The 14,156-nt window shown below is 51.0% G+C and overlaps 1 protein-coding gene across 3 annotated transcripts in view; it reads left to right on the top strand.

Moving 5' to 3' along the window:
* COL27A1 (collagen type XXVII alpha 1 chain) overlaps window positions 1–14,156 on the top strand; it is a 2,221,286-nt gene that overhangs the window by 1,627,965 nt on the left and 579,165 nt on the right. For all 3 annotated transcript variants that reach the window (XM_085614179.1, XM_085614180.1, XM_085614178.1), the window contains exon 38: window positions 11,773–11,826. In XM_085614179.1, the coding sequence (XP_085470305.1) occupies window positions 11,773–11,826 (54 nt within the window). The remainder of the gene's footprint in view (window positions 1–11,772; window positions 11,827–14,156) is intronic.

The raw sequence follows: 14,156 nt of genomic DNA, 5'->3' as shown, positions 1-14,156 counted from the left end.
CTTCTTGCACTCTTGGCAGTGGTCTCCCTTTCAACTGAGCTCTTCTTGCACTCTTGGCAGTGGTCTCCCTTTCAACTGAGCTCTTCTTGCACTCTTGGCAGTGGTCTCCATTTCAACTGAGCTCTTCTTGCACTCTTGGCAGTGGTCTCCCTTCTCCCTTTCAACTGAGCTCTTCTTGCACTCTTGGCATTGGTCTCCCTTTCAACTGAGCTCTTCTTGCACTCTTGGCAGTGGTCTCCCTTTCAACTGAACCCCTCTTGCACACTTGGCAGTGGTCTCCCTTTCAACTGAGCTCTTCTCGCACTCTTGGCCCTCCACTCACAAAGTCCATAAACAAATTACCTGGTTACAAGTACACTATAACTCGTTTTAGTATTAAATCAAATGGGTATTATATACTCCTATGTAAGGCCACGCTCATTTATTTGTCATGCCCACCTCCAAGTGTTCTTTTCTAAAAGAGTTTTAGTTTGTCAACCACCCCCAAATAGTCTCACATCTACCAAAGGAAAAAGGTGAGAGGAGTCAGAAAGTGCCTCATGTAAGCTTCATCCGTGGAGCTACTGGTTGATACTCACCAGTGTGCTCACTCTGTCATCATCAGCAACTTTCATGGCAGAAAAAGAAAGGGGAACAAAGTGGAAGTTTTGCCCAAGTCTAAAATTTATGTGAAAGGTGAAGAAAAATAACGTGCCAGACTAGCAAAGTGAGCAAGGGACCCATGTCTGGGCATACTATGCCAACTTAGGGTGAACAAAGCAAACACAAGGAGGTGATGGAAAGACGCAATGGTCTCCCTTTCAACTGAGCCCTTCTCGCACACTTGGCAGTGGTCTCCCTGTCCATGGAGCTCTTCTCGCACACTTGGCAGTGGTCTCCCATTCAACTGAGCTCTTCTCTCACACTTGGCAGTGGTCTCCCTTTCAACGGAGCTCTTCTCGCACACTGGGCAGTGGTCTCCCTTTCAACAGAGCTCTTCTTGCACTCTTGGAAGTGGTCTCCCTTCTCCCTTTCAACTGAGCTCTTCTCGCACTCTTGGCAGTGGTCTCCCTTTCAACTGAGCTCCTCTTGCACACTTGGCAGTGGTCTCCCTTTCAACGGAGCTCTTCTTGCACTCTTGGCAGTGGTCTCGCTTTCAACTGAGCTCTACTCGCACACTTGGCATTGGTCTCCTGGTCCACGGAGCTCTTCTCGCACTCTTGGCAGTGGTCTCCCTTTCAACTGAGCTCTTCTTGCACTCTTGGCAGTGGTCTCCCTTTCAACTGAGCTCTTCTTGCACTATTGGCAGTGGTCTCCCTTTCAACTGAGCCCCTCTTGCACACTTGGCAGTGGTCTCCCTTTCAACGGAGCTCTTCTTGCACTCTTGGCAGTGGTCTCCCTTTCAACTGAGCTCTTCTCGCACACTTGAAAGTGGTCTCCTGGTCCATGGAGCTCTTCTCGCACTCTTAGCAGTGGTCTCCCTTTCAACTGAGCTCTTCTCGCACTCTTGGGAGTGGTCTCCCTTTCAACTGAGCTCTTCTCGCACTCTTGGCAGTAGTCTCCCTGTCCATGGAGCTCTTCTCGCACACTTGGCAGTGGTCTCCCTTTCAATGGAGCTCTTCTCGCACTCTTGGCAGTGGTCTCCCTTTCAATGGAGCTCTTCTTGCACTCTTGGCAGTGGTATCCCTTTCAACTGAGCTCTTCTCGCACTCTTGGCAGTGGTCTCCCTGGTCATGGAGCTCTTCTCGCACCTTTGGCAGTGGTCTCCCTTTCAATTGAGCTCTTTTCGCACTCTTGGCAGTGGTCTCCCTTTAAATGGAGCTCTTCTCGCCTTCTTGGCAGTGGTCTCCCTTTCAACTGAGTGCTTCTTGCACTCTTGGCAGTGGTCTCCCTTTCAATGGAGCTCTTTTCACACTCTTGGCAGTGGTCTCCCTTTCAACTGAGCTCTTCTTGCACTCTTGGCAGTGGTCTCCATTTCAACTGAGCTCTTCTTGCACTCTTGGCATTGGTCTCCCTTTCAACTGAGCTCTTCTTGCACTCTTGGCAGTGGTCTCCCTTTCAACTGAACCCCTCTTGCACACTTGGCAGTGGTCTCCCTTTCAACGAAGCTCTTCTTGCAGTCTTGGCAGGGGTCTCGCTTTCAACTGAGCTCTTCTCGCACACTTGAAAGTGGTCTCCTGGTCCATGGAGCTCTTCTCGCACTCTTAGCAGTGGTCTCCCTTTCACCTTAGCTCTTCTCGCACTCTTGGGAGTGGTCTCCCTTTCAACTGAGCTCTTCTCGCTCTCTTGGAAGTAGTCTCCCTGTCCATGGAGCTCTTCTCACACACTTGGCAGTGGTCTCCCTGTCCATGGAGCTCTTCTCGCACACTTGGCAGTGGTCTCCCTTTCAATGGAGCTCTTCTCGCAATCTTGGCAGTGGTCTCCCTGTTCATAGAGCTCTTCTCGCACCTTTGGCAGTGGTCTCTCTGTCCATGGAGCTCTTCTCGCACACTTTACAGTGGTCTCCCTTTCAATGGAGCTCTTCTCGCCCTCTTGGCAGTGGTCTCCCTTTAAACTGAGCTCTTCTTGCACACTTGACAGTGGTCTCCCTTTCAACTGAGCTCTTCTCGCACTCTTGGCAGTGGTCTCCCTTTCAACTGAGCTCTTCTCGCCCTCTTGGCAGTGGTCTCCCTTTAAACTGAGCTCTTCTCGCACACTTGACAGTGGTCTCCCTTTCAACTGAGCTCTTCTCGCACACTTGACAGTGGTCTCCCTTTCAACTGAGCTCTTCTCACACTCTTGGCAGTGGTCTCCCTTACAACTGAGTGCTTCTCGCACTCTTGGCAGTGTTCTCCCTTTCAATGGAGCTCTATTCACACTCTTGGCAGTGGTTTCCCTTTCAACTGAGCTCTTCTTGCACTCTTGGCAGTAGTCTCCCTTTCAACTGAGCTCTTTTCGCACACTTGGCAGTGGTCTCCTTTGCAACAGAGCTCTTCTTGCACTCTTGGCAGTGGTCTCCCTTTCAACGGAGCTCTTCTTGCACTCTTGGCAGTGGTCTCCCTTTCAACTGAGCTCTTCTCGCACACTTGAAAGTGGTCTCCTGGTCCATGGAGCTCTTCTCGCACTCTTAGCAGTGGTCTCCCTTTCAACTGAGCTCTTCTCGCACTCTTGGGAGTGGTCTCCCTTTCAACTGAGCTCTTCTCGCACTCTTGGCAGTAGTCTCCCTGTCCATGGAGCTCTTCTCGCACACTTGGCAGTGGTCTCCCTTTCAATGGAGCTCTTCTCGCACTCTTGGCAGTGGTCTCCCTTTCAATGGAGCTCTTCTTGCACTCTTGGCAGTGGTATCCCTTTCAACTGAGCTCTTCTCGCACTCTTGGCAGTGGTCTCCCTGGTCATGGAGCTCTTCTCGCACCTTTGGCAGTGGTCTCCCTTTCAATTGAGCTCTTTTCGCACTCTTGGCAGTGGTCTCCCTTTAAATGGAGCTCTTCTCGCCTTCTTGGCAGTGGTCTCCCTTTCAACTGAGTGCTTCTTGCACTCTTGGCAGTGGTCTCCCTTTCAATGGAGCTCTTTTCACACTCTTGGCAGTGGTCTCCCTTTCAACTGAGCTCTTCTTGCACTCTTGGCAGTGGTCTCCATTTCAACTGAGCTCTTCTTGCACTCTTGGCATTGGTCTCCCTTTCAACTGAGCTCTTCTTGCACTCTTGGCAGTGGTCTCCCTTTCAACTGAACCCCTCTTGCACACTTGGCAGTGGTCTCCCTTTCAACGAAGCTCTTCTTGCACTCTTGGCAGTGGTCTCCCTTTCAACTGAGCTCTTCTTGCAGTCTTGGCAGGGGTCTCGCTTTCAACTGAGCTCTTCTCGCACACTTGAAAGTGGTCTCCTGGTCCATGGAGCTCTTCTCGCACTCTTAGCAGTGGTCTCCCTTTCACCTTAGCTCTTCTCGCACTCTTGGGAGTGGTCTCCCTTTCAACTGAGCTCTTCTCGCTCTCTTGGAAGTAGTCTCCCTGTCCATGGAGCTCTTCTCACACACTTGGCAGTGGTCTCCCTGTCCATGGAGCTCTTCTCGCACACTTGGCAGTGGTCTCCCTTTCAATGGAGCTCTTCTCGCAATCTTGGCAGTGGTCTCCCTGTTCATAGAGCTCTTCTCGCACCTTTGGCAGTGGTCTCTCTGTCCATGGAGCTCTTCTCGCACACTTTACAGTGGTCTCCCTTTCAATGGAGCTCTTCTCGCCCTCTTGGCAGTGGTCTCCCTTTAAACTGAGCTCTTCTTGCACACTTGACAGTGGTCTCCCTTTCAACTGAGCTCTTCTCGCACTCTTGGCAGTGGTCTCCCTTTCAACTGAGCTCTTCTCGCCCTCTTGGCAGTGGTCTCCCTTTAAACTGAGCTCTTCTCGCACACTTGACAGTGGTCTCCCTTTCAACTGAGCTCTTCTCGCACACTTGACAGTGGTCTCCCTTTCAACTGAGCTCTTCTCACACTCTTGGCAGTGGTCTCCCTTACAACTGAGTGCTTCTCGCACTCTTGGCAGTGTTCTCCCTTTCAATGGAGCTCTATTCACACTCTTGGCAGTGGTTTCCCTTTCAACTGAGCTCTTCTTGCACTCTTGGCAGTAGTCTCCCTTTCAACTGAGCTCTTTTCGCACACTTGGCAGTGGTCTCCTTTGCAACAGAGCTCTTCTTGCACTCTTGGCAGTGGTCTCCCTTTCAACTGAGCTCTTCTTGCACTCTTGGCAGTGGTCTCCCTTTCAACTGAGCTCCTCTCGCACACTTGGCAGTTGTCTCCCTTTCAACTGAGCTCTTCTCGCACTCTTGGCAGAGGTCTGCCTTTCAACTGAGCTCCTCTCGCACACTTGGCAGTGGTCTCCCTTTCAATGGAGCTCTTCTCGCACTCTTGGCAGTGGTCTCCCTTTCAATGGAGCTCTTCTTGCACTCTTGGCAGTGGTATCCCTTTCAACTGAGCTCTTCTCGCACTCTTGGCAGTGGTCTCCCTGGTCATGGAGCTCTTCTCGGACCTTTGGCAGTGGTCTCCCTTTCAATTGAGCTCTTTTTGCACTCTTGGCAGTGGTCTCCCTTTCAATGGAGCTCTTCTCGCCCTCTTGGCAGTGGTCTCCCTTTCAACTGAGTGCTTCTTGCACTCTTGGCAGTGGTCTCCCTTTCAACTGAGCTCTTCTTGCACTATTGGCAGTGGTCTCCCTTTCAACTGAGCCCCTCTTGCACACTTGGCAGTGGTCTCCCTTTCAACGGAGCTCTTCTTGCACTCTTGGCAGTGGTCTCCCTTTCAACTGAGCTCTTCTCGCACACTTGAAAGTGGTCTCCTGGTCCATGGAGCTCTTCTCGCACTCTTAGCAGTGGTCTCCCTTTCAACTGAGCTCTTCTCGCACTCTTGGGAGTGGTCTCCCTTTCAACTGAGCTCTTCTCGCACTCTTGGCAGTAGTCTCCCTGTCCATGGAGCTCTTCTCACACACTTGGCAGTGGTCTCCTTTTCAACAGAGCTCTTCTTGCACTCTTGGCAGTGGTCTCCCTTTCAACAGAGTTCTTCTTGCACTCTTGGCATTGGTCTCTCTTTCAACTGAGCTCTTCTTGCACTATTGGCAGTGGTCTCCCTTTCAACTGAGCCCCTCTTGCACACTTGGCAGTGGTCTCCCTTTCAACGGAGCTCTTCTTGCACTCTTGGCAGTGGTCTTCCTTTCAACTGAGCTCTTCTTGCAGTCTTGGCAGGGGTCTCGCTTTCAACTGAGCTCTTCTCGCACACTTGAAAGTGGTCTCCTGGTCCATGGAGCTCTTCTCGCACTCTTAGCAGTGGTCTCCCTTTCAACTGAGCTCTTTTCGCACTCTCGGGAGTGGTCTCCCTTTCAACTGAGCTCTTCTCGCACTCTTGGCAGTAGTCTCCCTGTCCATGGAGCTCTTCTCACACACTTGGCAGTGGTCTCCCTGTCCATGGAGCTCTTCTCGCACACTTGGCAGTGGTCTCCCTTTCAATGGAGCTCTTCTCGCAATCTTGGCAGTGGTCTTCCTGTCCATGGAGCTCTTCTCGCACCTTTGGCAGTGGTCTCTCTGTCCAAGGAGCTCTTCTCGCACACTTTGCAGTGGTCTCCCTTTCAATGGAGCTCTTCTCGACCTCTTGGCAGTGGTCTCCCTTTAAACTGAGCTCTTCTCGCACACTTGACAGTGGTCTCCCTTTCAACTGAGCTCTTCTCGCACTCTTGGCAGTGGTCTCCCTTTTAACGGAGCTCTTCTCGCCCTCCTGGCAGGGGTCTCCCTTTAAACTGAGCTCTTCTTGCACACTTGATAGTGGTCTCCCTTTCAACTGAGCTCTTCTCGCACACTTGGCAGTGGTCTCCCTTTCAACTGAGCTCTCCTCACACTCTTGGCAGTGGTCTCCCTTTCAACTGAGTGCTTCTCGCACTCTTGGCAGTGGTCTCCCTTTCAATGGGGCTCTTTTCACACTCTTGGCAGTGGTCTCCCTTTCAACTGAGCTCTTCTTGCACTCTTGGCAGTGGTCTCCCTTTCAACTGAGCTCTTCTTGCACTCTTGGCAATGGTCTCCCTTTCAACTGAGCTCCTCTCACACACTTGGCAGTGGTTTCCCTATCAACAGAGCTCTTCTCGCCCTCTTGGCAGTGGTCTCCCTGTCCATGGAGCGCTTCTTGCACACTTGGCAGTGGTCTCCCTTTCAACTGAGGTCCTCTTGCACACTTGGCAGTGATCTCCCTTTCAACTGAGCTCTTCTCGCACTCTTGGCAGTGATCTCGTTTTCAACTGAGCTCCTCTCGCACACTTGGCAGTGGTTGTAGGAGAGTAGGATCTGCTTCTTATAGTTAACCCCACTTTTTGCTGATGTGTCACTGTTTTCAACTTAGATTGACTGGGATCCTGCTATCCAGGACCCCAGTCTAGCTGCTTTCTCCTCTAAATTAATTGCATGTACTTTAGGTACACTCCGGATTGGATTCTGGGGTACCCTTATCAGTCCCTAGCATATAGTATACTATGTACCCAGGGCATAGGTACCCTAGAGGCCTCCCAGAGGCTGCAGCATGTATTATGCCACCCCTGAGAGACCATTCAAACTGACACCACAGGTCTGCTACTGCAACCTGTGTAAGGTGGTGCATGCACCCCTTACTTAGATATAGGTTCACCATATCTATTCTAAATCACTGCACATATAAACCTATCAGTCACCCCTATGGCAGGCCTTATCAATCCTGAAGACAGAGTGCTGGGTTTTATGTGAGAGCGTGCACCTTTGGGTTATTAGGTCTTATTTCTTTCTTTCAATGTCTGTACACATCTCCTATAATGAATATTTACATTATGTATTATCTATATGCATCTAATCTTGGTTGTACTTCTCATGTTTCAGACCTTAACTTAATTGGGCTCAGACTCCTTAAATATATCTGTATACGTGCTGGATGGCTTATGCCACCACCATCGTATTACATCAAGCGCCTGGACGAACGTGTCTTGATCAATCGGAGCATTTTTTCACCGAAACGCACGTCGGCTTATTTTCTTGATTCTGCATAATATCTCTCAGTAATTCTATCCTAATAAACCTGATATATGTATAGGATTTACATTTCTTTTTTTTTCTTTTCTTTTTAGAGAGTTTTATAAAGTGTGAACTTGACCCGAATCGGGTATCAATGCGCTTTACATAGCACCAGTTGCATTACATGAGGACACATTCAATTTTTTGTTGGGCAAAGGGAGATTAAGTGATTTGCCCAGAATCACAGGATGTTCAGCGTCATTGCCGAGACTCGAACCCAGTTCCCCAGATTCGAGGTCGACCGCCCTAGCCGTTAGGCCAACTCCTCTCCCCTGAATGATCGTAATGTAGATCACTTTGTGACATATATTGACAGACAAGCAGGTGCATATAATGTTAGGTTAAAGTTTGAATAATGTTTTTAATGTGTGGTTCTCTTGCATGATTGTACATGAGTGGTCTTTGTATGAGTCTGGTGTTTGGCATGGACTTTGATGATAGGGAGCCCAAAATTGTATTATAAAAATAATTATGTATCTAATTGAAAAAAAATGTAATTCTTTTTCAAGAGGTCTGTCTCATGAGAGTGAGTATTGTTATACCTTATTTAAGAATGTCAGAAGTCCACTTTTCTTGTTTGATATTGGTTTTTCCCTTGCTGTTGTCTTCTCCTTATTTCAGTTTACAGGGGCCCTTTTATGAATAGATTTGGTTACCCTGATGGTGACAGCTCTTCTCTTCTGACCTGGAGTGAGGTGGTCACCCCGATGGTGACAGTTCTTCACTTCTGACCTACCTGGGGGTGAAGTGGTCACCATGATAGTGATAGATCTTCCCTTCTGACCTGGAGTGAGGTGGTCACCCTGATGGTAACAGATCTTCTCTTCTGGCCTAGGGAAAAGTGGTCACCCTGATGATGACAGACCTTCTCTTCTGACCTGGAGTGAGGTGGTCACCCTGATGGTGACAGATCTTCTCTTCTAACCCGGAGTGAGGTGATCACCCTGATGGTGACAGATCTCCACTTCTGACTAGGGTCGAGGTGGTCACCCTGATGGTGACAGATCTTCTTTTCTGACTTGGAGTGAGATGTTCACCCCGATGGTAACAGATCTTCTCTTCTGACCTACCTGGGGTGAGGTGGTCACCCTGATGGTGACAGATCTTCTCTTCTGACCTACCTGGGGTAAGGAGGTCACCCTGATGGTGACAGATCTTCTCTTCTGACCTACCTGGGGTAAGGAGGTCACCCTGATGGTGACAGATCTTCTTTTCTGACTTGGAGTGAGATGTTCACCCCGATGGTAACAGATCTTCTCTTCTGACCTGGAGTGAGGTGGTCACCCTGATGGTGACAGATTTCCTCTTCTGACTAGAAGTGAGGTGGTCACCCTGATGGTGACAGATCTTCTCTTCTGACCTGGAGTGAGGTGGTCACCCTGATGGTGACAGATCTTCTCTTCTGACCTACCTGGGGTAAGGAGGTCACCCTGATGGTGACAGATCTTCTCGTCTGACCTACCTGGGGTGAGGTGGTCACCCTGATAGTGACAGATCTTCTCGTCTGACCTGGAGTGAGGTGGTCACCCTGATGGTGACAGATCTTCTCTTCTAACCTACCTGGGGTGAGGTGGTCACCCTGATGGTGACAGATCTTCTCTTCTGACCTATCTGGGGTGAGGTGATCACCCTAATGGTGACAGATCTTATCTTCTGATCTACCTGGGGTGAGGTGGTCACCCTGATGGTGACAGATCTTCTCTTCTGACCTACCTGGGGTAAGGTGGTTACCCTGATGGTGACATATCTTCTCATCTGACCTACCTGGGGTAAGGTGGTTACCCTGATGGTGACATATCTTCTCTTCTGCCCTGGAGTGGGTGGGTCACACTGATGTTGACAGATCTTCTCTTTTACAGCCGCCAGATGTTGCAGTTGTTTTCCCTTGTCTGTACACATCGAAGCATGCATGGTTAGATTTAGGAAAGCCCTAACACTTGGTTATTTGTGCAATAAATTCCTTCAAATTACTTTTTCCCTTACTCTTCTTGCATTTTAAAATGTGTACCTTACTGGTGTGTTATGGAGAAAGCGCCAAGAAGCATTCAACAAATAATAACATCCTTATAACATAACATCGTCCTATGAATGGTTCACTTCCTGGCACAGTTTGTAGTGGTAAATGGTGATCACATGGCACTCTCCACTGATGGACCCCCTTCCTGGCACCGCTGGTAGTGGGACCTGCTGGGTGGATCACACGGCACTCTCCACTGACTGACCCCCTTCCTGGCACCGCTGGTAGTGGGACCCGCTGGGTGGATCACATGGCACTCTCCACTGACTGACCCCATTCCTGGCACTGCTGTTAGTGGGACCCACTGGGTGGATCACATGGCACTCTCCATTGACTGACACTCTTCCTGGCACCGCTGGTAGTGGGACCCATTGGGAGGATCACATGGCACTCTCCATTGACTGACCCCCTTCCTGGCACCGCTGGTAGTGGGACCCGCTGGGTGGATCACATGGCACTCTCCACTGACTGACCCCCTTCCTGGCTCCGCTGGTAGTGGTTCCCGCTGAGTGGATCTCATGGCACTCTGCACTGACTGACCAACTTCTTGGCACCGCTGGCAGAGGAACCCGCTGGGTGGATGACATGGCACTCTCCACTGACTGATCCCCTTCTTGGCACCGCTGGTAGTGGTTCCCGCTGACTGGATCAAATGGCACTCTCCATTCACCTGCCCCCTTCCTGGCAACGTTGGCAGTGGTGCCCGCTGAGTGGGTCACATGGCACTCGCCACTGACTGACCCCCTTCCTGGCACCACTGATCAGAGGGCTTTCTTACGTGGTTCACTTCCTGGCAGACTTGGCAGAGCTCCGTTGAATGGCTCACTTCTTGGCATGTTAAGTAGCAGTCTCCCATCCAGGGCTCTCTCTCTGGGATATTGGCTAGCATCTGTCCTGAATGGCTCACTTCTTGGCATGTTAAGCAGCAGTCTCCCTTCCGTGGCTCTCTCTCTGTCACTTTGGCTAGCATCTTTCCTGAATGGCTCACTTCTTGGCATGTTAAGCAGCAGTCTCCCTTCTGTGGCTCTCTCTCTGTTACATTGGCTAGCATCTCTCCTGAATGGCTCACTTCTTGGCATGTTAAGTAGCAGTCTCCCTTCCGTGGCTCTCTCTCTGGGATATTGGCTAGCATCTGTCCTGAATGGCTCACTTCTTGGCATGTTAAGTAGCAGTCTCCCTTCCGTGGCTCTCTCTCTGGGATATTGGCTAGCATCTGTCCTGAATGGCTCACTTCTTGGCATGTTAAGTAGCAGTCTCCCTTCCGTGGCTCTCTCTCTGTCACTTTGGCTAGCACCTCTCATGAATGGCTCACTTCTTGGCATGTTAAGTAGCAGTCTCCCTTCCGTGGCTCTCTCTCTGGGATATTGGCTAGCATCTGTCCTGAATGGCTCACTTCTTGGCATGTTAAGTAGCAGTCTCCCTTCCGTGGATCTCTCTCTGTCACTTTTGCTAGCATCTCATCTGAATAGCTCACTTCTTGCCCTGCTAAACATCCGTCTCCCATCCATGGCTCTCTCTCTCTGGGATATTGGCTAGCATCTCTCCTGAATGGCTCACTTCTTGGCATGTTAAGTAGCAATCTCCCTTCCGTGGCTCTCTCTCTGTCACTTTGGCTAGCATCTCTCCTGAATGACTCACTTCTTGGCATGTTAAGCAGCAGTCTCCCTTCCGTGGCTCTCTCTCTGTCACATTGGCTAGCATCTCTCCTGAATGGCTCACTTCTTGGCATGTTAAGCAGCAGTCTCCCTTCCGTGGCTCTCTCTCTGGGATATTGGCTAGAATCTGTCCTGAATGGCTCACTTCTTGGCATGTTAAGTAGCAGTCTCCCTTCCGTGGCTCTCTCTCTGGGGTATTGGCTAGCATCTCTCCTGAATGGCTCACTTCTTGGCATGTTAAGTAGCAGTCTTCCTTCCGTGGCTCTCTCTCTGGGATATTGGCTAGAATCTGTCCTGAATGGCTCACTTCTTGGCATGTTAAGTAGCAGTCTCCCTTCCGTGGCTCTCTCTCTGGGATATTGGCTATCATCTCTCCTGAATGGCTCACTTCTTGGCATGTTAGGCAGCAGTCTCCCTTCCGTGGCTCTCTCTCTGTCACTTTGGCTAGCATCTCTCCTTAATGGCTCACTCCTTGGCATGTTAAGTAGCAGTCTCCCTTCCGTGGCTCTCTCTCTGTCACTTTGGCCAGCATCTCTCCTGGGTGACTCACTTCCTTCTAACCTCACACTTGTTTTTTGTCTCGCAGGGCCCAGAAGGAAAGCCTGGGAAGCAAGGGCCGCGAGGCATGCCAGGACTCAAGGTAACGCTGTGTTTTCTGTGTCTGTGCCGGTCTGTGACTGGCGGCATGGTTGAATTTCCTGTGTCTGTGCGTGGCTGTGGCTGGTGGCATCGTTTAATTTCCTGTCTGTGCCCGTCTGTGGCTGGTGGCATGGTTGAATTTCCTGTCCGAGCACGTCTGTGGCTGATGGCATGGTTATATTTCCGGTGTCTGTGCCTGCCTGTGGCTGGTGGCATGGTTGAATTTCCTGTGTTGGTGCCCGTTTGTGGCTGGTGGCATGGTTGAATTTCCTGTGTCTGTGCCCGTCTGTGGCTGGTGGTATGGTTGAATCCTGTGTCTGTGCCCGTTTGTGGCAGGTGGCATGGTTCGATTTCCTGTTTGTACCCATCTATGCCTGGTGGCATGGTTGAATTTCCTTTCTTTGCCCGTCTGTGGCTGGTGGCATGGTTGAATTTCCTGTCTGAGCACGTCTGTGGCTGGTGGCATGGTTGAATTACCTGTCTGTGCCCGTCTGTGGCTGGTGGCATGATTGAATTTCCTGTTTGTACCCGTCTGTGTCTGGTGGTATGGTTGAATTTCCTCTCTGTGCCCGTCTGTGGCTGGTGGCATAGTTTAATTTCCTGTGTCTTTGCCCATCTGTGGCTGGTGGCATGGTTGAATTTCCTGTGTCTGTGCCCATCTGTGGCTGGTGGCATGGTTGAATTTCCTGTGTCTGTGCCCATCTGTGGCTGGTGGCATGGCTGAATTTTCTGTGTCTGTGCACGTCTATGGCTGCTGGCATGGCTGAATTTCCTGTGTCTGTGCCTGTCTGTGGCTGGTGGCATGGTTACATTTCCTGTGTCTGTGCCCGTCTGTGGCTGGTGGCATGGTTAAATTTCCTGTGTCTGTGCCCATCTGTGGCTGGTGGCATGGTTATATTTCATGTGTCTGCACCCGTCTGTGGCTGGTGGCATGGTTTAATTTCCTGTGTATGTGCCCGTCTGTGGCTGGTGGCATGGTTGAAGAAGGTTTGATGCCCACATGACGTGCTCGCCCCTCACTCCCGGTGTCTGTGCCCGTGTGTGGCTGGTGACATGGTTGAATTTCCTGTGTCTGTGCCTTTCTGTGGCTGGTGGCATGGTTGAAGAAGGTTTGATGCCCACATGACGTGCTCGCCCGTCTGTGGCTGGTGGCATGTTTGAATTTCCTGTGTCTGTGCCTTTCTGTGGCTGGTGGCATGGTTGAAGGTTTGATGCCCACATGACATGCTCGCCCCTCACTCCCGTTGTCTGTGCCCGTGTGGTGGCATGGTTGAATGTCCTGTGTCTGTACCCATCTGTGGCTGTTGGCATGTTTGAATTTCCTGTGTCTGTGCCTGTCTGCGGCTGGTGGCATGGCTGAATTTCCTGTGTCTGTGCCTGTCTGTGGCTGGTGACATGGTTGAATTTCCTGTCTGTGCCCGTCTGTGGCTGGTGGTATGGTTGAATTTCCTGTCTGTGCCCGTCTGTGGCTGGTGGCATGGTTGAATTTCCTGTGTCTGTGCCCTTCAGTAGCTGATGGCATGGTTGAACTTCCTGTCTGAACACGTCTGTGGCTGGTGGCATGGCTGAATTTCCTTTGTCTGTGCCCATCTGTGGCTGGTGGCATGGCTGAATTTCCTGTGTCTGTGCCTGTCTGTGGCTGGTGGCATGTTTGAAATTCCTGTGTCTGTGCCCATCTGTGGCTGGTGGCATAGCTAACGAAGGTTTGATGCCCACATGATGTGCTCGCCCCTCACTCCCTGTGTCTGTGCCCGTCTGTGGCTGGTGGCATGTTTGGATTTCCTGTCTGTGCCTGTCTGTGGCTGGTGGCATGGCCGAAGAAGGTTTGATGCCCACATGACGTGCTCGCCCCTCACTCCCGGTGTCTGTGCCTGTCTGTGGCTGGTGGCATGGTTGAAGAGGTTTTATGCCCACATGATGTGCTCGCCCCTCACTCCCTGTGTCTGTGCCCGTCTGTGGCTGGTGGCATGTTTGGATTTCCTGTCTGTGCCCGTCTGTGGCTGGTGGCATGGCCGAAGAAGGTTTGATGCCCACATGACGTGCTAGCCCCTCACTCCCGGTGTCTGTGCCTGTCTGTGGCTGGTGGCATGGTTGAAGAAGTTTTATGCCCACATGACGTGCTCGCCCCTCACTCCCGGTGTCTGTGCCCGTCTTTGGCTGGTGGCATGGTTGAAGAGGTTTTATGCCCACATGACGTGCTCGCCCCTCACTCCCGGTGTCTGTGCCCGTCTGTGGCTGGTGCCATGTTTTAATTTCTGTGTCTGTGTGCGTCTGTGGCTGGGGGCATGGCTGAAGAAGGTTTGATGCCCACATGACGTGCTCGACCCTCAG

This window comes from Triturus cristatus, chromosome 1_2 (assembly GCF_964204655.1).
Source record: "Triturus cristatus chromosome 1_2, aTriCri1.1, whole genome shotgun sequence".
NCBI lineage: Eukaryota > Metazoa > Chordata > Amphibia > Caudata > Salamandridae > Triturus > Triturus cristatus.
This window is presented reverse-complemented; position numbering and strand designations above follow the sequence as displayed.